Raw genomic sequence first — 27,228 nt, 5'->3', positions numbered from 1 at the left:
CTCTGCTTCATCTCCTTTATGTTTGCTCTAGAAGGTCCCAGGTCCTCATGTCTCTGATCAGAGCAGCCTTTTCCACTCCAGTTTCTCCACCCTGGTGCCCCACGGAGGAGTTTTTCAGAGGAGGAAAGGGGATGGGGAGAGATTATCCTGCCTTCAGTTTGAAGAGCATTTTGCTTCCACAGATGGGACTTCCACAGGAAAAAAATATTTAAGAAAGGTGTAGGCCGGTTTCTGGAGATTATTTTTAAGCAAGTAAAGCACTTTGAAATATGGCTTGCCCAAAGCCATGCACTGTTTGTGGCCTAAAAGCAGGATTTGAGTAACAGCACGGTGCACGCCTTCCCGTGCATCTGCTGGTGATTGTGCATCTGGACAGTGGAACCTTCCACCTCAGCAGGGCCATGTCCACCTCAGCAGGGCCATCTCCACCTCAGCAGGGCCATGTCCACCTCAGCAGGGTCATCTCCACCCTCAGCAGGGCCATGTCCACCTCAGGAGGGCCGTGTCCACCTCAGCAGGGCCATCTCTGCCTCAGCAGGGCCATCTCCATCCTCAGCAGGGCCATCTCTGCCTCAGCAGGGCCATCTCCACCTCAGCAGGGCCACCTCTATCCCTTCAGAGCCATCTCCACCCTCTCCAGGACCATCTTCATCTCTCCAGGGCCATCTCCACCCTCAGCAGGGCCATGTCCACCTCAGCAGGGCCGTGTCCACCTCAGCAGGGCCACCTCCACCTCAGCAGGGTCATCTCCACCCTCAGCAGGGCCATCTCCACTCTTGGCAGGGCCACCTCCATCCCTGCAGGCCCATCTCCACCCTCTCCAGGGCCATCTCCACGTTGGCAGGGCCATCTCCACCCTCATCAGGGCCATCTCCACCCTCATCAGGGCCATCTCCACCCTCAGCAGGGCCATCTCCACCTCTCCAGGGCCATCTCCACCTCTCCAGGGCCACCACCTCCATCCCTGCAGAGCTCCTGGTGTGGCAGGAGCAGGCTGCGTCCCAGCCCCTGGAGCTGAGTGTGTCCTGTGCTTTCTGAGGTCGCCGTGCTGTAGATTTGGGGTGGCCACATCAGCTCTGGAGTTTGCCAGAAACAGCCTGGGAGAGGAGTTTTGGAAAGGTCCATGGAGATTCTATTGGACACAAAATGAGAACACAGAAGCTTGGGAAGTTCAAAGCAGAAAAAGGCCCAGTTTTATTCAAACATCTGGTATTTATAGAATTCCAAAGGTGACCGTGGATTGGAGGATGGAATTACCACCTCTCCAACCACACTGCTCCAAAGATCAATCAATCATTTCTCTCCACCCACAGAGAAATAAGTAAACTATTCTATCGATACATGAAATTGTGTGGGAACTCTGACTCTCAAATATGTAAACATCATCAGAAGGCTAAAGAAGTTTGATGAGAACTTTAAAACTTTCAAAAGAACTATAAAAGAAAACTTAACGCTTAAAAATGAGGGCAATGCTGCTCTCTGATGGGATCTCTCAGTGAGCCCTGGGCAAAGGCCCCATCAGCAGCTGCTGTGGAGGGTTCCTGCACAGGGCTTGGGGAGCAGGAGTGTCTCTGCCTCTCCTTTGTGCCTTCTGTGCCCCGAGGGCACCAGGCTGAGGTAGGTCAGTAAATCACCTTTGGTGAGCAGCGCTCACATCCACCCCAGGAAAAGCCCTGGCTCAAAATGATGCAATTAAAATCATGCAAATGGTCTCCCACATCACTCCCAGAGCTGGGATTTTTCATTGTCTAACCTTCACCTTAAGCAAGAAGGGAAGCAAAGATAATGAGGTTTTCTCAGCTGCCGTGCAGGAGGCTCAGGGCTCTGCACCCCTGCCCTGCTCCTGGCCAGGGTGTCTCCCACCGGGATGAATATGATTAATATGATTTTTATTTAGCTGGATCAAACCCTCTTACCTGAAGCAATCCAATTTACCCAGCCCTGGTGCTGCTGCTGGATAACTCAATATTTAAGATGCGCTGAGTCCTCCCCAGACCTGGGGAAACAGTGGGACAGGAGCCTTCATCCTTCCTTCATCCTTCCTTCATCCTTCCTTCATCCTTCCAGCTCTCTGTGCTCAGCAAGGACCTGATCTGAGCCAGGCTTGAAGCCCAACATTCCCCGAATCTAACAGAGTGTTGCAGCATTTCTGAGACAGAGAGGGCATGATTTATGTCTGGAATGAGATTTGAGCTACTCCAGTCTAGGCCTCAGATTTGGGCCTCGCGAGGCCTTCCAGCCTGTGGCGCAGTTAGAAATTAAGAGTTTGTGGCACAGTTAGAAATTAAGAGCTTGTGGTGCAGTTAGAAATTAAGAGTTTGTGGTGCAGCTAGAAATTAAGAGTTTGTGGCACAGTCAGAAATTGTATTAAGGTGTGATGGGGAGCACTGGGCTGTCTGGGTGTGAAGTAGTACAGGTTTATAGTGTGAGGTTTAGGCCACTTTAAGACAAAGACAAACAATGTTCACTTGCCAATGAGAGTGCCTTTGTAAACTGTAAACTGTATAGAAGTGTATAAAAACTGCCATCTTCTCTCGAATAAAGGGAGAACGTTGCATTAATCATATTGGTTGGATGTGCATTCTGTCTGGCCAGCTTTCTCGTTTTATGAGGACCCTGGCTTTTACAGAGCACAGACATTAATTGAGCTTCGTGTAGGAGCACAAACCCTGATTTTCCCTTAGGATATGCACTGCTCCTAAGCACAGTCCTTAAACAACTAACTGGAGGCACATCAGGCTTTTGGAAGGTTCCCTTGAGGCAGCTGAGGGGAGCATAAGAGCTTCCTGCTCATCAGTGAGGAAATGCTGCTTTGAGGGATGTTATTATTTAGATCCCAGGAGGAGCAAGCTGGAGCTGCTTTGGTTTAAGTGCGAGGCTGTGTGATGGGACCCCTGGGCCCTCCCCTGCCACACTCATCCTGTCACAGCCTCCCTCTGGGGACTGGCTGTGATTTACCCTGGCAGGAGCAGAAAATGACCCTTAAAACAAAAGGACTTGGGCCAGCCTAAGTGTAATGCCCTGGGGAATGTAAAATGCAATGAGATGAACAGAAGGAGATTTGTGTGACTTGGTTCGGTGGATAAAATAAGATTATCTGACTCAGTTTCTCTGGGATGTTCAAGAATTAGCTGGTTTGGGAACTGCTCTGGAAGATTTTGTGCAATTCCATTGAAATCTTAACCCAAAAAGGCAAATAGAGGAGTGTATGGGCTTTTAAAGAGCTTCTCTGATTGCCAGAGGGGAGGGAATAACACCCAATGCTTGGAAAGGGTGACCAGGGCATGGAGGTCCAAGGCCTTGTGCACATCCTTGATCCTTTTTTAAAATACTTTTTTTTTTTTAAATTCAAACACCCAGGGAGATGTTTGAAGCAACACTGTTGGGATTAAAAGTGAGTCTGGATGATGGCAGTGTTCTCTTCCCAACCATCCATGTCCAGGACTGCAACCATCAGCAGGAGCACTAAATAGGGATGTGGCACTCCAGGAGAGCCCCAGCTCCTGCTTGTCCTCCTTCCAGGAGCAGCTCCTCCATCAGCAGGAGCACTAAACAGGGATGTGGCACTCCAGGAGAGCCCCAGCTCCTGCTTTTCCTCCTTCTCAGGAGCAGCTCTGCTGCTGAGAGCTCAAGAGTGGGGAAGCTCCAGATGTTTGCATAAGGAAAAATCAAATAATCAAGGTCAGGACTTGCCACAGGCCAGCCTGAACCTCTCTCAGAGCTCCCCATGGGAGTGTTCAAGCAGCAGGTGCCTGGTGCAGCCTCTCTGTCCTCACTTTAGTACTTCAAAGGTGCCAGGAGGAGTCTGCAAGCCTTTGCTGGTGTTCACATCCCTCTGAAGTGCCAGTCTGGCGGCAGCAGCAGCAGCAAGTGTCTCACATCCTCTCAGCATCAAACAAAGGGGAATCTCTGCACAATAGAGACTTCCCTGCACTCAGCAAGAGCAGCTGCAAGCAGGAGGCTGGAGAGGCTACAGGTAGGATCTAACATGCTGGAAATGATAATTTCCTCGAGCTGAAGGTGGAGATCAAATGATTAATTTTTTTTTTTTTTTTCCCTTCTGGTTTCACTTCTTCCTCTATGTGCCTGATGAGCTTTAGAAAAATTTTCCTGGGTTTGAGAGCAGCAGAGTTAGCTGGGATGAGCTGCAAGTAAACTTGGTGGTGTCAGGGCTGTAATTTGAGGCAGCCTGCCTGGTCCCCTGCAGATGTGGAACGAGGTGAAAATAAACCTTTCCACATCCTCAAGGGTCAAATGGAGGGCTTAGGTAAAATTTATTGTTCACCTGGGTTAAAAGACAAAGGAAGTGTTCGGGTGAGGTCCCTGTGCACTGGAAGCAGAGTGAATTCTCTGCCTGGTGAGGAAGAAGAAGAAGCTGATGTGACCCAGAAAAGTCCTGGCCCATCTGTTTTTATAACCCTTTGCTGCGTTCCTGCCTGTACCCAGAGAAAAGGGGAGAGGCAAGGGCACTGCCAGGAGCTCAGAGCAAACTCAGAGTGCTTTAAACCTCTCCCTGTGAACGAGAGGTTCCTCATCTTGGATGTGTCCCTTTCCCTGCACTGCTTTCTTACCTGGTGAAGTGCTGGGAGTCCTTGAGGGCAGAGCTCAGCACTGATCCCATCCTGCTGTGACCCTTCCCTGCCTCCTGCCCTGCTGGGCAATGAGTGGATTGGTGCAGTCAAAAATAAGTCAGGTTAAAAGTAAAACTCTGACTTGAGGGTTAATTTGCCTCTCTGCCAGCTGGGCTGTGATCCTGCTGATAATTCTGTTTCTCCAGAAACAGAATTCTCTTTTGGGGCTGTCTTCCCGTGGGGAGGGGATGTGTGGCTATGCTGGCTGTGTCTTGCTGACGAATCCATCTGCTGGTTCCTCTGGTCAATCAAACCTGGCAGGAGGTTATTTCTTGATGAAACTCAGCAGCTGGAGACAAGAGAGACTCTATCAAAGCTGCTTTCCTGACTAACAAAATCTGCAGCAGGAGTTTTGACATCTTATTAGGCTTCAAGGCAGCTGTGTTGGAAGGAGGCCTTGACGTGCCCATGCTTATTTTTGTCACGATTTTTTAAAGTTGTGTTTTTGCAGTGATCTCCAACTCTCAGCAGAGCTTCTCATCCCCTTGGAAGAGAACAGCTGCCCATCAGAGTGCTCCAAGATCTCCAAAAAAGCTGCACCTTCTGGGCACCTAATTTGGAAGGGCTGAGGGGGAGGAATAATCCTCCAGCAACCAAAACAATCCCACATGCAGGGAGAGAATGGAGACCTTGTCTGGACCTTGTATTGAAGGTCTAATCTCTTCCCAAGATGAGTCTGGGAACACTTTATTTTCCTGGAGAAGAGCTGGAGTAGCTCCATCACTTCTCCTTCCCTGCTGGACCAAGTAATGAGTCCTAAATACTGTCCACATCTTTTTTTTTTTTTTTTTCCTGAGGAGCAGATGGAATAACTCCATTATTCTCATTCCCTGCTGGACCCAGAATTGAGCCCCAAATCCTTTCCTTTCCTCTCCCTTTTTCTGGGGAACAGCTGGAATAGATCCATCATTTTTCATTCCCTGATTAACCCAGAATTGAGCCCCAAATCTTTTCCTTTCCTCTCCCTTTTTCTGGGGAACAGCTGGAATAACTGGAAAAATAATAACTGCATCATTTTTCATTCCCTGCTGGACCAAGCACTGAGCCCCAAATCCTTTCCTTTGCAGTGCACAGACCCAGAACTTCAGGAATGCATCCTGCCATGGATCACCGTGTTCCATGGAGAACCAAGCCTCACATTCAGAGGGATCTGTTCTTTTTCTCTCTCTCTCTTTCCTCTCAAGGCCTTTTAAACCTGGAGAAGCTGCTGCGGCAGTTCCTCATCTCCAAGGACACGCTGTCAGTGCGGATGCTGGATGACAGCCGGGATCCCACCCCGCTCCTGAAGGAGATCCGAGATGACAAGACAGCCACCATCATCGTCCATGCCAACGCCTCCATGTCCCACACCATCCTGCAGAAGGTGAGGTCCCTCCCCTGTCCCTCCCCTGTCCCTCCCCTGTCCCTCGGGATGCTGCTGCTCCCCCCAGCCAGCTCCTGTGGGATATTGTGGTGCCTTGTGCAGGCTGAGCTAGAGCAGAGCTGGACAGAATAAAGAATAAAGCAGGGATTAATAAAAGGATCTCCTCCATTGTTGGAACTCAAAATGTCCCTCAGACATTTTTGGAGGTTCCAGGCCCTGGTCAGAAGCATTTGAGACCCTGGCAGGCAGCTGGAAACAGCTGTGATTTTGGGTTTGAGCCATGGAATGATTTACCAACCTTGCAGGAAGAACAAGAAGTCACAAAAGTTTAGATATTATAGTAGAAGCAGTCACAAAGTAGAGGGAAGAACCAGGCCTGAGTTCCGTCACTCCATAGATCCACCTTGGGCAGCACCAGAGCCCAGCCAGGGCTGCACCCAAGATGAACCAAAATGGTCCCAAAAATTAACCCAAGATGAACCAAAATGGTCCCAAAATGAGCCAAAGATGAACCCAAATGGCCACAAAATGAACCAAAATGGTCCCAAAATGCACGAGCGCTCCCGGGGGCTCTCTCTGGGATCAGTTCTGCTCCATTGGCACTTTGGAGTTCATTGTCCCATTCCAGCTTTAGCCCAGGCAGTCCCACCCTGCTTGTTTTTCTCTCTCCAGCCCACGGTGTTTGTGCTCCTGGGCTGAGATTTGGATCATTTGTCCTTGGTGCCCAGCTGGAGCAGGAATTGTTTTGTCTCCCTGCTCTGTGCAGAGAGCTCAGCATCCCCTCATGTGAAGCCCAGACCCTCACACTGAAGCAGCACAGAATCTGAAAAATAGAAAAGCCAAACTTGAGGCATCAACTGAAATGTGAAAATTCCCACAGCAGCGCTCTGCCCAAGGGGGAATTGCCATTGATGGAATTTCCAGGGCTGGATCTGTGCAAGTGGTGGCTGAATTGCTCTGAGGGGATGTGTTTGCTCTCCACAAGTGGTGTTGCCATCCAAGAGCTGTGAAGGACTGCTCAGCTCTCTGAGATAACTCCTGTGCCTCCTTTTCCCCCTCCCATTATATGTCTAACTTTTTCCTTCTTTTTCTTTTTATTGTCTTATTAACCGAGATTTTATTTTAATCCTGTTTATTTTTAAATGGTCTCTGGCTGCAGTTTCTAGCACATGTTTTGATAGCCTGCTTCAAAACTGAGCAGTGGCTCCAGATGGAGCAGAGTTTCCCACATCCTGGAGGGAACAAGAAGCACATTCCTGAAGGGGGACAGGGTCCAAGCACTGGGATCCCCCTGGCTGCTGCAGCATTCCACACTGTCCTGGCTGTTTTGTCATCCAAAGGCCTTGCCTGTGTCAGATTTACCCCTGATGGCATCCAGCAGGAATGTTTTTATCGTTCCTCTCTCCCCCAAAAAGATTTTTTATTCCATTAAATGCAGTTTTCATTTCTAAAGAGACAGTTTGGGGGATTTTTAGGGGTTGTCTACTCAGGGGGTTTTTTTTGGTGTGTTTTTTCCCCTTTTTCCCCTATTGCTGCCTGGCTGCTGAGGGCTGTCCCCCTCTTCTGTTGCTATAGTGACTTCCCTCAGGCTCCCAGCAGCTCTCTCCAGGCACCCACATCTCCCTGCCCAGCTCCAGCCTCCTTCTGCCACCTCTGAGAAACGTCAGCATTTCCCAGTAAAACCCAATTCTTCCAGCTAGAAGACTGTAGGAATGGAGGGTAATAAATAAAGAGCTCCTGATTTTACTTCTTGCACCTTGTGGGGCTGCAGAGTGTTTTATTGGGAGCCAGGGATGGTGCTGAGCAGCAGGTGAGCCCACATCCTACCCCACAGCAGGAAATCACTCTGTGGGTTTGCTGGCTCTGTCCCAGGAGAGCAGCCCTGCCCAGTGAGAGGAATTCACAGTTTCTCATGCCTCACCCTCCACAGATGGGCTGGAGATACATGGATGATTCCCAGCTGCCAGGAATGAATGGATGGGAGAGGCACTGCTTTGCTGCTCACCTTGATTTCTGTCCTTGAAACCAAACTCCCTGACCTCAAAGTGGGTCACAGGGAGCGCTGGCATTGTCACTGTCCCCAGGAAGGGATTAGTAAGGGAAATTGGAAGTTTTTCTGTGGAGAGGGTGAAAAATGAGGAGGCCTCCTCTGGGTTCAGGGGACTCCTTGGAGCAAACTTTGCTGTGTCTGTTGTGCCAGCTGGGCTGGGGACAGGGTGACAATGTGCAGCCAAGGGGCTGTGCACAGGTTTGTGAGAGCAAACAGAGCAAACACATCCCCTCAGAGCAAATCAACCACCACTTGCACAGATCCAGCCCTGGAAATTCCATCAATGGCAATTCCCCCTTGGACAGAGCCCATTTCCAGCACTGCTGTGGGAATTTTCACAGTTCAGTTGATGCCTCAGGTTTAGCTTTTCTATTTTTCACATTCTCTGCTGCTTCAGTGTGTGGGTCTGGGCTTCACACCTGAGCCTGGTGGCCTCAGTTTGCACAGGAACAGCTCAAAGGCAGGCAGGAAAAGGGAGAGCTGCAATCCAAGCTGCTCTTTCTCTCTTTCCTTCCCTCAATTTTTGTTCCCACAGCTTCTGGGAAGGACAAAAAGGAGCTCAGACCAGGAGGTGCTGCCTTTGGTCCTTCCCCCCTTGCCTCCCATTCCTCTGGGTGGTCTGGCCTGCTGGGAAAACCTCTTTGCCAGGGTCTGGAAGCTTGATTTGAGAGCAGCTGTGCTTGGCAGTGGAACAGAGGCTTCCAGGAGCATCTGCAGATTAATGCCCCACTTTCCTGAGCATCTGTTCCCACAACCAGCTCCTTGTGTAGTGAGAATTTTGGGAAAGGGCTTCAGTTATCTGCTCTGTGATCTCTGGAACAGATCATCCCCATGGAAAATTCTGTGTCCTTCTCTCTGCATCCCTGGACAGTTTTGCCCTGTTTTCTTCTATTTCTGTGGCCAGCACAGCCCTGTCTCAATTCTGGAGAGCACGCTGAGTGACTGGGTCTCATCCATGCTCATTAATTTGTGGGATTTGAGCCCAAATCTGACTGATGAAACTGGAAAACCACCAGTGGCTTGATTGTCCTTTTGCTGTAACTCCCAAGAGCTTTTCCTGCCTTTCTCTCTCCATCATGGTGTTTGTGGTGGAAGGGACAAGCCTGCAGCTCTCAGCTGCTCTTTTCCCTCGTTATGTCCCAAAACAGGAGCAAAGCAGCATCCACACACAAAATAAGCAGAAATCCTTATTTTCCTCTAAAACCATAATGGAATTCCTAATCCCAAGGGGTTTTGGGGCTGCAGGGCCCACCTCACCTTCCCAGTGTCTCTGTGGATCATTGGGGTCTGTCAGGGGTTCAACATTTTTTCTGCTGGGAGTTCAAAAGTTTCTGCTTCCCACAGGCATCTTCCTTAGAGTTTGTGCTTGGATGGAAGCAGGAATCCCTGAATTCCATCTCGGAATGCTGTGGAGAGGGCAGGGATGCTCCCAGGGGTCTGGAGCTGGGTCATTTCCCTCTGTGCAGGCGCTTTGTCAGGGCTGGCGTGGGCAGGAGACCTCAGCCAGGCTCAGTCCTGCTGAAAAATTACTTCCACTTTAATTTCCCAGGCCCAACCGTGCTGCTGTGTCCCACCCTCCCTTCCTGCAGGGAGAGATAAGCCTGAAAAAGCAAAATGAGGCGCTGGCTCTGCCTTGCTGGAGTGGAGATGGGAGATTGTCAGGCTCTGGTTTAATCTCTTTTTTCCTCTCCTTCACAGGCAGCTGAACTGGGGATGGCATCTGCCTATTACACCTATATCTTCACTAATCTGGTAAGGAGTTTTTCCCAGCTTTTCCTGCCTGAGTGTGGAGTCATTTTAATGGGAGCTGATCCCCCTGACCCATGGGATCCTTGGGCAGAGCCACGTGTGCTGGGGAGGGAGGGAGGGAGGCAGGGGTGTCCCCTGCTGCCTAGAATCAAAAGGCAAAATATTTCCAAACAATATCAAAAATAATATTTCCACAAGCAGTTCTGAAACGAAAGCTTTCTGTGCACACATGGTATTGGATTTCTGTAGTTTGTATCAGGTTAATTAATTAGTTCATCTAACAGGTACATCCAACAGGGGACCAGTTGCCCCAGCAACCAACCCTTGGGTCTGCCCCTTGGAGTTGTTCTGTGTCTTGTTACATCTCTTAAATTCTGGTGCGAAAGAAGATGTCCTCGTTAGAAATTCCTGTTGTTAAAATCAGGCTAACCAGCATTTCAAGAAGGTGTTAGGAAGGGTTGGCTTATTGTTCTAAAATGTGAGAAAGGGCAGGAAAATCACTTGAAACTCTGCAACTACATATTTAAAAGCTGTGAGGCTACAAAGATACGAAAATATATAAAAAGCTAAAAGATCTTCAGGCATCATTCCTGCAAAGCTGGGAAGGTCTTGGGGAGGTGGAAAACGATGGGTGCAGCATCCAAAAAGCAGGAATTGTGGACATTGTGATGGGAGCTGGTACAATGAGATGTGCAGGTCTTTGGGAAGCTCCATGAGATGGTGGATCCTGATTGCCCTGGTTTTCCTGGTTTTTCTGATTTTCCTGATTGTCCTGATTTTCCTGATTGTCCTGGGTTTCCTGATTTTCCTGGTTTTTCTGATTATCCTGATTTTCCTGATTGTCTTGGTTTTTCTGATTGCCCTGGGTTTCCTGATTTTTCTGATTGTCCTGATTTTCCTGATTGTCCTGATTTTTCTGATTGTCCTGGGTTTCCTGATTTTTCTGATTTTCCTGATTTTCCTGATTTTCCTGATTTTTCCGATTTTCCTGATTTTTCTGATTGCCCTGGGTTTCCTGATTTTCCTGATTTTTCTGATTGTCCTGACTTTTCTGATTGCCCTGGGTTTCCTGATTTTTCTGATTGTCCTGATTTTTCTGATTCTCCTGTTTTTCCTGATTTTCCTGATTTTCCTGATTTGTGGGGGTATTGCTGGTGTTGTCACCCCCTCGAGTCCATTCCCTGTGTTGGAAAAGGGAAGGCATCACAGCCTTGTGCCCATAAATCCCATAAATGCTGAGAGATGGGGATGGTTTGGCTTTATGGCCATGAATAGCATCAATGGGATCATGGTGTGGCTAAACCCCTCAGTGCTGTGCTGAACAAGGAGCGATGGGCTGGAGCAGCAGAGGGGGAAATCCCAAATAAACATCAGAGGAACTTCTCCACCAGGAGAGCAGGAACCCGTCTGTCAGTGGGGCTGATGGAAGCCTGGGGGGTGAAGTGGAGATGCCTCCCAGCCCGAGTGATTCTCCTATTCTTTAATTCCTATTAATATTTCTGGCAGGGAAGCCGAGAGCTGAATCACACTTTGTGTTTGGGTGGGAGACAGACGGGAAGGGCCGGAGCCAAACGTGTGGGCAGGGAGCTGGAGTGGAGAGGAGCAGGGGAAGGAGGGAAATGGGAAAGTTGGGAGCAGTTGGGGCACAGAGTGGAGAAGGGATAAGGGGAGGTGTGGCAGCAGCTCTCTGGCCACAGAGAGAAACAACTTTCCCAGGCATTTTCCTCATTGCTCTCCACAACTCCTGAAGGGAGGTTTAGACAGGTGGGGTCGATCTCTCCCACCGGTAGCACTGACAGAACAAGAGGACACAGCCTCAGCTACATCAGGGAAGGTTTAGGTTGGATATTAGGAAAACTTATTTCACTGAAAGAATAATAAAATACTGGAATTGTCTTCCTAGGGAGGTGGTGGAATCACCATCTCTGGATATGTTTAAAAAAAGACTGGACATGGCACTTGGTGCTATAGTCTAGTGAGGTGTTAGGGCATAGTTTGGACTTGATGATCTTAGAGGTCCCTTCCAACCTCATTATTCTGTGATTCTGTGGGGAAGGCTGTGAGAAAATCAGAGACAAGAACGAGAAACAATTCTTATCTCCACTTGCTGCACCTCCTGTTGTGCATGTGTGGAATGTGCCATGGAGATTTGTTTAATCAAAGGGTGATTTCTTAACTGGACACTGGATGGTGTTGGGATGGATTGACCAATTAGGTCAGAGCGGGTTGGGACTGGCTGTAGGGGGTTACCCATTCCCAATCCCACAGAGCAGGGCTGGGCACACAGTGAGGCGTTTCCACCTGCACATCACCAGCAGAATCTGCAAAAAATGTCTTCTTTTAAGAGTTGTTTCTGTTGTCTGAGCAGCATCTCATGGGTGCTACTCTAAAAATGAAGCTCCCACCTCCACCCCCACCCGGTCCTGAGCTCGGGTGTGATGAAGCATTTGCTGGAGGTGAAATTTGCCTTTCAAACCCATTCATCTCGTGGAATGCAGCTATGGCAGGTGATAAAGAAATGAGTTTTGTTGCCATTCACTCTCCCAGGGTATTAATCTGTTTATCCAGGTTATTTTACTACTTTATTCAAAAGCCCAGCCCTTAGCAGAGCTAACGGGAATTTTGGCAGGGATCATTATGGGAAGGTGACATCAGACAAAACCTGGGCAGATGGAAGAGATGTTTAAGGAAATTAGTAATATTTAAATGGGGATTGGAGATGGGAGTGAGCAATTTAGGCTCATAAATCTGGAGGGATTATCAAGCTCCTAATGAACCCTCTGAGGTTCTGCAATCACTGCCTAATAGAAAAGATAAAATCAGAGTGAAATACTGTCAAGGGGAGCAAGGAAAAAGATGGCTTAAATGGAGAGAGAACCCATCAGGAAAGGGAATAGAGAGTCTGTAGAGCACGGAGCTGCTTGGAGATGGAAAAATATCTCAGGCAAAAAAAATAAAAAAAGGAAAAAAGAGGAGAAAATAGGATAAAATGCTGAATTAAACACCTGCCCTGCAGCTCTAGAGGGGAGTTCTGTTTCTGTCTTTTAGCATTAATTTTATTTAATAAGCACATCCCAGCTGACAGCTCGTGGTGTGGTACAGCTCTGCTCTCTGTGAGTGTGGGAAGAGGGAATTCTCTGTGTGCTGGGGCACAGGAGGGGATTTTTGGGGGGTGATGACCCCTCTGTCCCGGCCTGGAGGCTGCAGGGAGCAGCACCAGAGCTCTCCCAGGAGATCAGAGGAGCAGATGAGGAGGAACCCTCAGCCCCCAACGCATTTCCATGGGAGCCGAGGCGAGCAGCCCGATGTAAAAATATCCACAGGCTCCTTTCCTGCGTGCAAATTCATTATCAGCCTCCTTCAGCCAGCTCCAGGGACCTGTTTTTTGTCAGCAGCAGCAGCAGCCTGGCAAATTTTCCAGGAGTTCCTAATGGAACTCTCAGGTCTGGTGCATTTTTCTTCCCCACATCCGACATTTGGGGTACTCCTGGCAGCCCTCCTGTCCTTCATCCCCTGGCAAAAAAACCCCGTCCAAACCCATTTTCTCCCTGGCATCTCCACGTGGTGATGATTCCCTTGCTCTGGGACTTTTGGGAGGGATGAAATTCCCTGCAGATAATCACAGGATATGATTATCTGCAGGTGCTTTTATTGGGAGCTCTGGGAATCAGGGGTACAGACCCAAATCTGACTCCGACACGGCTTTCGAGCTGAACGTAATTTATATTCTATCATTATATAACTTACAGATTAATTATTAAACTTATATTGTTGTATTGTATACATTGACATGAGTTTCTCGTGATCTTTCTCAGGCCCCTGACCACAGTTTCTCATGATTATTCTTAGGATTAAACAGTAATTATATTTAATTACCAAACAATCATCACATCTAACAATTATATCATTTATCATGTACAAGCTACACAGGTGCAGTTCTAGCAAGTACAAGGCCTTCATGTACCCAGGGTATTTATTTTTTCCAGGGCCTACTAACCTTAATTTTCCTTTTAACCCTAAATCCCCATGATTTTAAAACCCTTTTACTATCAGGATAATCTCAGAGCTGTTCATCATCCCTTCCCTTCTCCCTGGCAGGGCTGGCTGGGTCTCCAAAGAACTCATGGTCATGTGAGGGGGAAATGATGTGCATAATAATAATAATAATAATAATAATAATAATAATAATAATAATAATAATAATAGTGCACAAATAGACCATTGAAAGCAGACTGCTGTGCATTGAAGAAAATGTTCCTTCCAGCACTGGAAATCCCTGAAATCAGCAGCACAGAGTAGGAGGGGTATTGGATGCTTCCAAAACCCCACGCTACAATTAATTCTTTTAGCTTGTTAATTCTCTGTAGCTATTGGGCTTTGTCCTTTTTTTTTTTTTTCCCCTTCTCTGTTTGGTTTGTATTTAGTTTTGTTTTTTTTTTTTTAAGTAACATCCGGACCTCAGGCTGGGTTTAAATTTCAAAATATTTGACAATTAGATGGGAATAACTGAAACAATTAAAATTATTGCTCCGAGGGGGAAGGTGTAAAGGAGGTTTCCCCTTGCCTCAAGCCAGGCAGGGCAATTCACTGGGTGCAGTTTTGTTCCCTGACAAAATTGTGTGCAGGTGTTGCTGCTGATAAAACAGCTGCCGTGTTCAGCTCCCACAGACCAGATAAATCAGTTCAGCCTTGGGGTTTTTTTTGCCTTGTTTCCTGCTTTCTCTGCTTTGTTTGGTGATTTATAAAGAGGTCTTCATAGAGGATGAGGTTTTCAAAGCTGAGTTGTCGGCCTGGGAGAGGAACTGGAGGGGAAATTGGTGTCCCAGTGCCCCAGAGAGTGCCACACCTTTGTGCTGTAGCTTGTCAGCAGGGTGACATCCCTCAGGAGGAAGGGATGATGTCAAATCAAGCAGAGGGACAGAAAACTACAGATTAGGCTTTGACCAGGGCTTGATTTTTGTGAAATTACCTTTTTGTGCTGAAATAATCTTCTTTTTCACCGTGAGCTCCAGCACGGGCTGTGCTGCTTGGCCTTGGAGCTGCCAGGGGCACCTCCCTGAGCCTCGCCCAGGTGAGGAAGGCAGAATCTCTTTTCCCTGTGACAAATTTCAGATTTCTCGCAGCCCAGCCAGCCCTCCTGATTCCCAGCAGCTGATGCGAAGTGTTCTGGAGAGCCCCGATCATTGCTGGGATTTATGGATCATATTTTCATGGCATGTGGTAGCAGGGCAAACAAATCAGGTTTTTGCAAGGCTGCCAAAGCAATTTCTCCTCGTTCTAGTTAGCATGAGGGAAGGAGGGTTTAGACAAAGCAGTGGCTGTGCCTCCCTGCCTTTTGCTGCCTCAGTCTTGTTACTTTCTGACCAGATCCCTGTGCTTGATTCCCAATTTTTTGGGTAAATCATTCTCTCAGATACACCCCAGCCCCTCTGAGGTGAGGGCAAATCTCTCTCTTTCCCTCTTTCCCTACTTCTCACCCTTTTTTTTTTTCCCCAAGAGCTGTCTTTTTTCAGATCCCAACATTTAGCACTTGACCTCTTTGTGGATTTGTCTCTCTCCAAATCTCGGTCTCGCTGCAGAGAAGTCGAAGTCTGGGCGGTGTATTTTCCTAAAAGGTCTCTTGTTTGAAGAACAGCCTCCAAAATTTAACAGCTGGCCTTGCATGAGGAGGTTCAAGACCTGTAAGGTACATCAGTGCTTTTTTTTGGAAGATAAATCCAATTACAGATAGAAATATATTCCCCTAAATTGCCCCTGAGCTCACTGAGGTCACAGCTTCTCTTTCCCTACCTGAATGTCCAGCTAGCATTGCCTTGAGTAGATTTACCCCATCTACTTACCTACTCAAATTGTTGCTTTTTTCCACTTTTTTCCCCTCCTAGAGGAATTGATTTTTACATGTGGCCCATTAGAAACTTATTGACTCCGTCGATAGTTTATAAATAAATGGAGCCTTTCAGGAAAACCATAGAAAGCACTTAACATAATATTGTCCACTTGAGTAAACAAATAAATGTGTTCTGAGCAGAGCTTTGGAATGATTTACAGGCTTGGCAGCTCAGCTCCGAGGGCAGCAGGATCCAGAGAGGAAAAGGCAGGAATTTCCTCCACCTCTGACTGATTTTGGTGATTTTTGGGGAAAAATTGGTCACTGGGGCCAGGGGGTGAGGACGTGACCATTGCAGGGTCAAGCTCCTTTTGGGTGAAGTGTTTTAGTTTTGCCTTCCATGACCTGGAGTTCTGTTTGCCCAAAGAACCTGCTCTGGGATACTTAATTAACCCTGAAATGGTGAATAAGGACACACAGAGGTGATGTCACCAGAGCTGGGCTGAGCTGGCACTGCAGGTTTGGCTCTTGCACAAAAGCTGCCCAGAAATCTGAGGATGGACATTGCACTCCGGGTTCAGAGAGCTTTTCTGAGCACCAAACACTCTGAGCAAGGAGGTTTTGCCAGAGTGAGGGTTTAATAGAGAAATGGAAGCCTTGGCCCAGCGTTCTCCTTTCCCATCCCACATGAAAAGAGAGCAGGAACAGCACAGAGTGTCCTGGGCCTGGTGTAAATCAGCTGTAAATCAGGTGTAAATCAGCTTTTGGTGCTGCCAGCGGGGCTGGAGGGGAGCGAGGTCAGTGCAGTCTCTGCTGAGTTTACAGCAGTGATTTCTCCTGCTGAGCAGTGTTGGAGGGAGTTTTGGAGGCTGTTAAACTGCAGATCCAAAAATCCAATAAAGTCCTTGCAGTGATTAGGAGAGGAAGATGAAACTGAGAGAGAGGAGGGATGGAGAGGGCACCTTGCTGTTGGTGCAGCCTGAATTGAGCAAACCCTGCTCCTTCCAGAGCCTTGGGGTGAGGTCAGGGCGTGGGAAGGTCTGGGTGTCCCTGGCAGTGAAAAACCCTCTTTGGGCTTGTCCCCAGCCTGCAGGCACTGCTTGCTGCCTCCCCACTGCCCAGGCACTCTGGGTTATTAAAAATGAGGTAAGGATCGAGGTCCTGCACACACACAGGGGCTGCAGAAGGGGATCACCAGCAAAATCGATGCTGGAAGGAGCTCAGGAGCTGCTGCAGTGCTCAGCAGCACAAGTGGCTGCTGCAGGAGGAAAAATTACCAGGAGCCACTCTCAGGAGGGACATCCCAGCTTGGCAGGGAAGGGAGGTGGCTCCACACTTTAAAATACATTTTTTTTTTGCCAGGCAGGCTGCTGTGACATGGACAATTTCCTGCTGGGCTGGAATCTGAAATCTCGATGCTGAAATCTCCAGCCACTCTTTTGGGAAGCAATGGAGACAGGGGTGAGGGAAGAACTGGCCATAATTCCTGGGATTTCCTTTATCCTAGGAGCTGATTGCTTAGCTGCAGGTTTGGGATGGGCCTCATTTGGGATAGCCTCATCTATCATTCATGATAGATGAAAGCTGGCTTTGATGGTTTGTGTTGTAAGGCAGGTTTTTAAACCACATCTCTTTTGGGCTGCTCAGCCTGGAGAAGAGAGTCTTTGGAGAGACTTCCAGCACCTTCCAGTGCTTGAGTGTGACCTGCAAGAGGGCTGGAGAGGGATTTTGACAAGGGCATGGGGTGATAGGGGAAGGGGATAAGGTTCTAAGGTGAAGGAAGGTAGATTTAGATGGGATATTGGGAAGGAATTCTTCCCTGTGAGGATGGTGAGGCCCTGGCACAGGTGCCCAGAGAAGCTGTGACTGCCCCTGGATCCCTGGCAGTGCCCAAGGCCAGGCTGGACAGGGCTGGGAGCAGCCTGGGAAGGTGTCAGGGTGGAATGAGATGCTGCTTTATGTCCCTTCCAACCCCAACCCTTCCATGCCCCTGTGTTTCCTAGAGCGTGCTGCCAGGTATAAATCTCTTGCTGATTTTCACTCTGCACCTCAGTTTCCCCCTCTGTATTTGGGCACAACAGCTCCAGGGCAGGATTTCCCCCAGGGTGAGGCAGCTGGGATTTCCCACACTGTGTGAGGAGCTGCTGGGCTGTCCCAGGGCAGGGCAGGGGGACAATTCCCTGCCAAACTCACGGGCGCTGCAGGAGCCAGCTGAGGTGGGAGAGGAGTTGTGGCTGCAGAATCAGCTGATCCTCCATCCACTCCAAAGCCAGGCTTGCAGTGAGCACCACTTGTTCCTGGTGGCTTCGTGTCCCTAAAGAACGAGGAGTGCATCCTGCAGATCTGATAACTCACACCCAGCCAGGCTGGAAAATCCCATCCCACGCCTTTAGGATGGCAGAGCTCGCCTTTATGGCTTTTATTAGCCAGGTCCTGCCAGTGCCCTCAATGCTGGGGTCATTCCACGGGGTCTGTGTGCTGCTGGAAAGTGCAGAGTGCAGGTGGAGTGCTGCAGAGAGCCAGCGAGTGACTTCATCCTCTAATAACTCCTCCAGCGCCGTCTCCCAGGGAACCCCGTGGAATTCAATTAGCTAATTGTGTGCCTAGCACTCGGGAAAATATAGAATGCCACGGAATTGCTAAGTGTTGTTATTTAACAGCACACATTTCGTGGTTGCAGCCCTGTAGTAGCAGTAGGAAAATCTACACTGTAATTGCCTGCTGGTGCCTGCTGGTGAATTTGCTGTGAGCAGAGCAAGGCCTGGGGATTTTTCTCTCTGTAAAAAAGTTCATTAATTTTGGCTGCACATCCTCCGGGTCTCATTTTTTACCGAGCTCTCTTGAAACAGAATATTGACATGTGGTGGGTGTTTTAAAAAAACAGAGTGGAAAGAGGGGGAGGAATTCAGGCAGGCAGGATTTGTGTCCCTGAAATTCACCTTGGCGTGATTCCTGGTGGTCTTCTTTGTGCTTCACGTTGGACTGAGATTGAGGGCCAAGTTTTGGGCAATTACTGCAATTCCTCCAGTGTAGGGAGAGGGATAAAAAAACCCAGTGGAATGGGAGGAAATGAGGGAGCTGCTGTTTGCACCCATCATTTTGATGGCATTTTCTGAAAGCATGTGGTTATAAAGCTGTGTTTGCACAGGTGGAGAAGGCTCGGAGTCCTCTCTTATACAGGATGTCAGTTATTTTCCTAATGGCTCTTTGCTCTTTTTGCATTGGGAATCTTCTATCCTGCAGAAGCTCCAGCCAGCACGGGGGATGAGGGAGAGTAACTCCAGGAGGAGAAAAAGGCAGCTGGGAAAGTGTTTTGTGTAGGAATATCCTTCACCGTGTCTCAGAGAGAAATCCTTGGCTCTCCACCTGAAAATACCCCGAGATCAGGGGTTTTCCAGCCCTTGTCCTGCCTGTGTTTGCCTCTTGCAGCATGGGAGCAGGGCAGGACAGGTGAGAAATCAGCTGAGAGGTGCAGGCCTGGAATAGCAAACGAGGTTTTGTTTGCAAAACGTGGGTTTGGAAATGTCAGGCATGGTGAATGAATGTAAAAAGAGAAAAAAAAACCAACAAATAGGGACAAAAGCTGAGCTGGCAGCTCTGGGAGTATCGGGATGCTCTCACCCCTTTGCCCTCTGCAGCAAAGCCTGACCTGAGCAAATCTCTCTTATCCCAGTGCAAATGAAGTGTGTCCCCCTCGGGTGGTTTATCCCCATCTCATTGCAGAGGCAGCTCACGGCTCATTTCCTCCTGACCCGGCTCTGCTGGCTGCTCTCTGATGGAAAGGCATTTAATGGCCAAAGACTGGAGCTGGAGCAGAGGGACAGCACAGGGAGCAGGGTGGAAAGGGTCGGGTCCAGGCCGTGACACCCCTGTGTGTCACAGAGGTGATGCTTTATGGACGTGACAGCCACAGAAATGGGGTTTTCTGCAGCTGGAGGATTGCCTGGAAGAAGATGGATATGGAGAGGGTTGGCTGTGGGAAAAGACCAAAGCTTGCACAAAGCAGCCAGCGGTGATGGGAGCAGGGCAAAGCTGCTGGTAACGTTTGAACCAGAGCAAATTATCGGCTCTGGGGGAGCCCAGCGGGGTCTGGCTGTGGTTGTTTGCAGGCAGAGAGTCCTGGCAGCTGCCTCAGGGCAGGGAATTTACCCAGGGAAAGTGGGCAAAGATCCCTTCAGGGGGCTGGTTCTGACCATGGCACTCAGCCACTCAGGGCAGCAGGACCGAGTTCAGCCCTGTGGCTGTGCCTGGCTGGGGTGAATCTCCCCCCTGCCTCAGTTTCCCCACGTGAATGGAGACCATTTCATCCCCTCTCCCAGTAATTGCTTATTTAAAGATCAGAGCATAACAAACCCTTCAACTTCAAAAGCTTGGAAGTGTTTCCAGGGCAGAAAAGGCACAATAAATAAACAAACACACTCATTTCAGCTGCCCTGAGGCTGGGGCGGGCTGGCACAAGATGAAACCTTGGATTTTGTGACAGAACATCTCATTTTCCTCTTGGATACCCCAAAGCCAAGAGGGCAGTGGGGCAGCTGTTTGCCTGGTGCCCTTCACATTTTGCCTCGAGGCTCTGGCTGCGGGGAGAGAGGATTTTCCAGGGGTTTCCATCCCTCCTGCTGCTCCTCATTAGCCATCTGCCCTGCTTGCTGGGGCTGACAGGATGCTGTGGGTGAATGGATCACCTGTCAGCAAGGCAGGGGGATGATATCATTCAAATGAATCAATAGTTCACAGGCAATTTCACATTACCCAACATTAACGTGTCCAAAATGTGCTTCATCCTGGCTTTGATGGTGTTCCCGTGGGTCTTGGCCGGGCTGGAATCGTCTTGTAAGTCCCACGTTTGGGAGATTTACAGGAATTGCTCCTGCGTGCCCAGCAAAGATAAAAAATGGCTCAACTTGCAGGAATCTCATCCCCCAGGGAGCCCAGGGACAGCTGGATCCGTGATGGGCATCCAGCATTTGCCGAAAGTGTCACTCCCACCTTCTCACTCCACTTCAGCAATTAGCAGAAGAGAAATTAGTGAGGAAAGTGCCATTATTCCCTGCTAATAGGACAAGGAGGGCTGGACCTTTGTGTAGCTGCTTCCGTGGATATGAGGAGCAAAACTCAGCCTTAATTTTTTGCTTTAATTTTTTTTAAATGTAGTTGTTTTTATACTTCTTAGCACTTGCAGAAATGCAAGAGGAGGCTCCCAACTCCAAAATTCACAGTCAAGGCACCCTCCAGGCCTCCCCAGGGCATTAGGGTGGCATCTCCTCCTGGGATTTGCAGCAGAAAGGAGCACTGCAGGGTTGGGGATTTTTAGGGTTAGGCAGAATTTGGTTCCTCCTCCTATGGGAAAGAACTGATTTAATTTAACAGTTGAAACTTGGTGTCACCAAATTGGATGTGGTGATGGAACAGCTTCGCTCAGCAGGTGAGTGACGCCCTCTTTAGAGGGTTTTGGGGTTTTTTTTGTTGAATTTGGCCAATAAAGTACTGGATCTCTTAATTAAAAGCCTGAGGTGAGCAGCACCCTGAGTCAAATCCTGGTTAAAACCCCGGCTCTCGCTTCCAACAGCTGCATCCAGGATCTCCCATCTCCCATTCCCTTCATGGGCACTGAGTGGGTTTGAAGCTTTCAGTGCCTATTTTCCCTCTAATCCCATTTTCTGTTTCGGGCTGCTGTAGGAGTTTTCCCTGCAGCGCCTGGACAGCCTCCTGGACGACCGAGTCAACATCCTGGGATTCTCCATTTTCAACCAGTCTCATGCCTTCTTCCAAGAGTTTGTCCAGAGCCTCAACCAGTCCTGGCAGGAGAATTGTGACCACGCTCCTTTTACTGGGCCAGCAGTAAGTAAAGTCCATTCCCATCCCCCAGAACCTCTCTGAGCTGGGAGCTGTGATAGACCATGGAAAAACCTTGCGGGAAGATCTTCAGGGGTAAAAACTCTAGTCTCAAATAATTTTTTAAAAAGTTATTTAAATTATTAAATCGTTTAATTATTTAATCCTATTTAATCTTGTGTGAAATGGCTCAGGGATATCCCCAGGCTGCTGTTGTACCTCGGGTTGGATTTTATGGGGAGATGCTGGTCCAGGAATGGGAAGGAAGAACCAGGGCAGAGCATATTTATTAAGTAGGTAGGAGAGGACTTGAGCTGTCCATCTGTGATTTACAAAGGAGTCTCCTGATGTGGAAAACAGCAAAGAGACCCTGGAAGTCAGAGCTGCCCAAAGGACCTTGAGGTGCAGAGCTTCTCTGTGCTGGACTGGGAGCACAGCCTTAAATTCAAGCCTAATTTTGATTTGGATTGCATTTCTCTGTGGGTGCAGGGGATGATGCAGCTCTGATTCATTTTTTCCCTGGTGAAGTTTATCCCTGTGTGTTTAAACTCCAGGAAAATGGCTCATGCAGGGGGGACTGTGGCTGGAAGGGCTGGGTCAGGCAGATGGGGCTGAGCTGTGCTCTGAGCTCCAGCAGCTCCCTGAGGAGTGTGAGCAGTGTGCACATCAGCCCTGGAGCATTCCCCAGGGATTCTGCACAACTGGGAGAGTTTGAAAAGCAGATTTGCCACATCAGAGCAGCAGCTGCGGGAGGGGAGAGAGGGAAATATCATCAGCTGAACCCTTTGCATGGATTTTACTGAACTCAGAGCCCCCTTGACGAGCTGAGCTGTGAAAACCTCCTTATTGTCACCACAAAGGGATCCTTAAGAGACAAAATAAGGAGATTTTTGCCCTTTGTGCCCACATCCTTTGGCTTGACTTGAGCTCCTGTGCCTGGGACCATCCTGCTCTCCCTCCCACCCAGAGGGAGATGCAATCAGCTTGCCCTGCTCAGTCTCCGTGGGATTTCTCCCAGGAAGATTCCTTTTTGGACTGCAAGGCCTGTTGAGAGGCATTAAAAACAAATTTCCTCCTCCTAGGGCAAACAGGAGACAGCAGGAACCAGCAGCAGGTGCGATGGGGAAATGAAAATTCTCATTTTAGGTTCTTACCCCACATCCAGCAAAACCTGTAAGTGGGGGAGATGCCTGGAAGGACTGAAATTCTTCAAGATGCCACGGCCCAGGTGATGGGAGAAGGGTTTGAGGGTAGGGAAGTTACAGAGCAGAGGTGGAATATTCCCAAGCAGACTTTCTTTTGTCTGTGAGGTGAATCCAGGACCTCTGCTGTTGGAAATCTGGCAGGGAGCAGCCCTGGGAAGGAGTTCTGCTGTGGGATAACTCATCCTAAAGAGAGAAAAGGAAGCTCAACAGCTGGAAGTGACAGGAGGGAGGTTTCCTGTGAGCTGCAAAAATCCCAGGGCATTCTTGCTGGAGCTGAGGAAGCATCTGACAAAGGAGGAGGGAGCTGCCTGCTCTAATGCCATTCTCATTAATCACACTGCAAAGAAAGGAAATCAGAGAAAATCATTCAAATTACAGATGGCTAGATTTGGTAATTAGAATTTAGGCTAAAACAGATGTTTGTAATTAAGTGTTTATGTCATTGAATAAAACCCAGATTGCAAAGTCTATTTCCCAGGGTTTTAATGGCTTTAATTCCCCGTGTTGGGTTTGGGGGCAAAGATACAGCTGATAATGTTTTAGGGAGAGAAGAAAAAATCCACATGGCAAAACCCAAACCTGGGTTCATGTTTCAGTGCCAAGAATTGTCAAGAATTGTCAAGAATTGTCAAGAATTTGGGGATTGAGGGAAGTCCTCCAAGCCCCGTGGATTTTCCATGGAGCTCTGATATTGCAGAGGGGCACAAAACCAACAGGGCTCTGATCAAATCAGTTGGTGCAGACAAGGGAGAGAATCAATTTGTTAGCAGACAAATTGGCTTTTTTTTTGTGACACAGGGACAAAGCTGTGGCTTAAAATGACAATATAAAAGTAGTGAGAGGTTTTTGAAAGTGACACAGGGAAAGCTGAAGAACACACAGGAGGGCAGCAACAAATGCCTCTGGCTGGATCTGCCTGGAGGACATTCCAAAAGTCTCTTTTCACTCCTCTGCTGAAGGTTATGACCTCAAAACTTTGTAGTTTACCTCCATTTCATGCAAAATCAGACTGCAGGGAAGGGATTCCTATTCCATGCCATGAAGACTTGATCCTGTGTATCTCCACACTCTACCCAATGCTTAAATTGCTTGAAATCATAAAGGGTGCTGGCAGAAATTCTAATGAATTTTACAGTGTTCAGGAGTAAAACATTCCAATCAATAATGTCAAATGCTTCACTGAGATCTACAAGTCTCTTGCTCACCATCTAATAAGGGATTAACTGCTCAGGGAAAATGGAAATGGAAACCCAGCAGGAGAAAATGAAAAATGCTGGGCCAATGTTCTGATTTGGTAGGAAATGGGGAAAACTTTGGGGTTGAGGAGGTTGTGTTTGGTCTCATAACAGTTTCATTTGTCCAGCTGATCTTAATAATGTCCCTCAGACATTTTTGGAGGTTCCAGGCCCTGGTCAGAAGCATTTGAGACCCTGGCAGGCAGCTGGAAACAGCTGTGATTTTGGGTTTGAACCATGGAACGATTTACCGACCTTGCAGGAAGAACAAGAAATCACAAAAGTTTAAATATTGTAGTAGAAGTAGTCACAAAGTAGAGGGAAGAATTTTTGAGTGCTGTACAGGGGGGTTTCTGTTTTGTACATGGGGTCAGAGGTCTTAAGATGGAGGGATTTGGGCCTGCCCTGTCCTCCCTCTTTCATCTTCCTTCCCTCCATGTTCTTGGTGATGTTGGCACTCACAGATTGGTTTAGAGCAGAAAGGCACCATTTAATATAGGTAATAGGCATTGGGGACAAACTGTACCCATGTAACACGTAATGTACCATATAAAAGATAGAAAAGCACCATTTAATATAGGTAATAGGCATTGGGGAAAAACTGTACCCATGTAACACGTAATGTACCATATAAAAGACAGCAGCAGCCCTGGGCAGAGGGGGAGAGAAGAAGCAGTCGGGAGTCAGAGAGGATGTCAGGGTGTGTGTGTGCCTCTGCCTGAGCTGTGAGCAAACCACAGCAGCCCCAGGAGAAAATCTTTTAGATAACTTGCAATAAACTGCCTTGAGACCGAACAACAGAGACTGCTGAGCCTTTCTTTGGAAGCTCGGGGTGGAGGAGAGACTTTTCCACCACACGGAGCCACCCCTGACCCAGGGTGAGCTCCGTCAGGGCTCTGCCTCATGTTTTCCTCTGCCTTTCCCACACAGCTTTCCTCGGCGCTGCTCTTCGACGCCGTGTACGCCGTGGTGACGGCGGTGCAGGAGCTGAACCGCAGCCAGGAGATCGGCGTCAAGCCCCTGTCCTGCGGCTCGGCACAGATCTGGCAGCACGGCACCAGCCTGATGAACTACCTGAGAATGGTGAGAGGGGGGCTGAGGGCTGCTCCTGGCTGCCAGCAGCAGGGTCTCTCTACAGGATGATAAAATATTTCTTTCACTGAGGATAAAGGAGGAACGGACCCAGAAAATGAAATGAAATAGGTAATGCGAGAGAGAAAGAGACAGGAGGCCGAGATGAGGAAAAAGAGAATGGAACAGGAAAGGCTGAGAACCCTAAGTGAGCAATATGAACAATTAGAAAAACAGTAAACAAAATGGGGATTGCCTGCTTCAGACCAGAATCGATTTGTGGATCTGATGCAGGAGATTGCCACAGAACTAGGGTTGTCTAATTGCTGGATCTGTGGGGGGCTGACATCTGCTGAGAAATGGCCTTGGAAGGGCAAGGGTTTGACTCCTGAGCAACTATTGAAGGGTAAGGCTGACAAAACTCCCAAAATAATTCGAAGACTGGAGGGGTAGGTGCTGGACAAATGAGTGATTGGGACATTCTGCCTCAGCAGAGAGGGGAGGGAGTATTCAGAAGTTGTAGGATACACTCCATGTATATCCACTCTAGCCATAAGTTCTACCAGCAAAATTAAGACCTGGCAGCCCAAAAACCCTACTGGGTATTGGAGCCTGGAGAAAGGATAAGTGCAAATGGAGTGATAAAATCGGCTCTTTGAAGGTAGTGAAAAGAGAGATCTGAGGGTTTGGGTTGTCACCAGCCTTGGAACGACATTAAACTCTCCCTTTTTCAGGCTTTGCTGCAGAAAAGCTGGACTTCAATTGTTGGTTTTTTTTTTTTTTTTTAAATATGAATGTTTCTAAGTGATTTGAGCTCTGACTTGAGCTGATACGAGATCATGCAGTACAATTGCTCAGAGCTCAAGGGCAAGATGTAAGTTTCCCTATGGGTTTGGACTCCTTTGAACCCAAAATTGTCATTTCTGGAACCAAACAAGCCTAAATCTGGCATGAGAACACTCTGAAATCCCATCCTTGTGAAATAGTTGGAGTTTGTGGCTCCTCAGAGCTGAGGTGACCATGCAGCAGGAACAGATTTCTGACTCTGAGCGTAAATGAGACAAGGAAATTTTATAAAGGTTTTTTATTTATGAGAGTTTTTTTTCCCTCAAAGGAAAGCTGAGCTGAACCTGATCATTGTAACCCTTTGGCCCATTATTTTAAATCCCACCTTTAGCCAGGGACAGCAAAATCTTCCAGCTCCCCATAGCTCTGCTTGAAGACGCAGTGGTTCTTAGCCTTGGGATGGAGGGAGGCAGTGAGGGGATGTGGAGCTGGTTTTTCCAAAGCAAGGAAATCTGGGGAGTCCTGCACCTCGTGCTGCCGATTCCCTGCTCTTCTCCTTGTCTTTTCTCCTCTAGCCAGACTCCAGAAATAGTCAGGACTGAGCTAAGAGGGTTGTATTGCTGTTCCTGCTGGAAGTGTGGGGTGTGTGGGGCCATCCCGCCTGTCTCTGCACTGAGAACTCTCCAAACCTTGGGCCTGTAAGCCAAAGCTCAGAATTAAACAGGATTTGATTTGAGACCTTGGAAAAGGCTTCCAATCTTAGGTGCTAGAAGCGAGAATGTGGATTTATAGTTTAGAGCAGAGACACGTTAAGCTAAATAGAGAAAAGTTTAGAGTTTGAGAGTACATTTTTTAAATCTTGATATGGCTTTACATTCTTTGCTGGAATCCACTTTGTTCCTGAACCTCTGGAGACACAAGCATAGTTTTTGCGCCAGGTGGAAATGGAACTTCAGTTTGGACCTTCAAAATTTGTCCAGTTTCTGGGTTTCTGCTCAGGACTGAAGGATTTCCTTTCAATTTTGCCCGTGTACTATTAGCTAAATGCCTGTAGTGGGGTGGGGCAGCCTCGCTGGGCGCTGTAACTGAGTCTCTCTTGCACAGGTAGAATTGGAAGGTCTCACCGGCCACATCGAATTCAACAGCAAAGGCCAACGCTCCAACTACGCCCTGAAAATCCTGCAGCACACTCGTGGTGGCTTCCGGCAGGTGAGAGCAGCCAGGGGAGGGCTGGGAGGTGTCCTCGGCTCGGGGGGATGCTCTGGGGACCAAAAGGGGCTGTGACCCCCCTTGTTTGCACCACGAGGTGGTCAGGGTGTCACCTTAGCTCTGGCTGAGCAATCTCAGCGTGTTGGACTTCACCAGGAACGCGCTTCACGGTGGTTTGGATTTGTCTAAATCCGTCAGGCCCTGGAGCTGGGGATGGCAGAGTGATGCTGTTGAGGCAGGGATGGACGAAATTTCAGAAGGCAAACG

At 48.5% G+C, this 27,228-nt stretch overlaps 1 protein-coding gene across 4 annotated transcripts in view; it reads left to right on the top strand.

The window, feature by feature from the left end:
• The window catches only part of GRIK4 (glutamate ionotropic receptor kainate type subunit 4), a 206,139-nt gene that overhangs the window by 141,945 nt on the left and 36,966 nt on the right, over positions 1 to 27,228 (top strand). For all 4 annotated transcript variants that reach the window (XR_012051889.1, XM_072918291.1, XM_072918292.1 and 1 more), the window contains exons 6-10: positions 5,816 to 5,994; positions 9,743 to 9,796; positions 21,300 to 21,461; positions 24,826 to 24,978; positions 26,857 to 26,961. Coding sequence is in view for 3 of the 4 variants with exons in the window: in XM_072918291.1 (XP_072774392.1) it covers positions 5,816 to 5,994; positions 9,743 to 9,796; positions 21,300 to 21,461; positions 24,826 to 24,978; positions 26,857 to 26,961 (653 nt within the window). In the remaining variant the exon portion in view is untranslated. The remainder of the gene's footprint in view (positions 1 to 5,815; positions 5,995 to 9,742; positions 9,797 to 21,299; positions 21,462 to 24,825; positions 24,979 to 26,856; positions 26,962 to 27,228) is intronic.

This window comes from Taeniopygia guttata, chromosome 24, assembly GCF_048771995.1.
Source record: "Taeniopygia guttata chromosome 24, bTaeGut7.mat, whole genome shotgun sequence".
Lineage (NCBI taxonomy): Eukaryota > Metazoa > Chordata > Aves > Passeriformes > Estrildidae > Taeniopygia > Taeniopygia guttata.
Note: the sequence above shows the minus strand (reverse complement) of the source record. Positions and strands in the feature narration are given on the sequence as shown.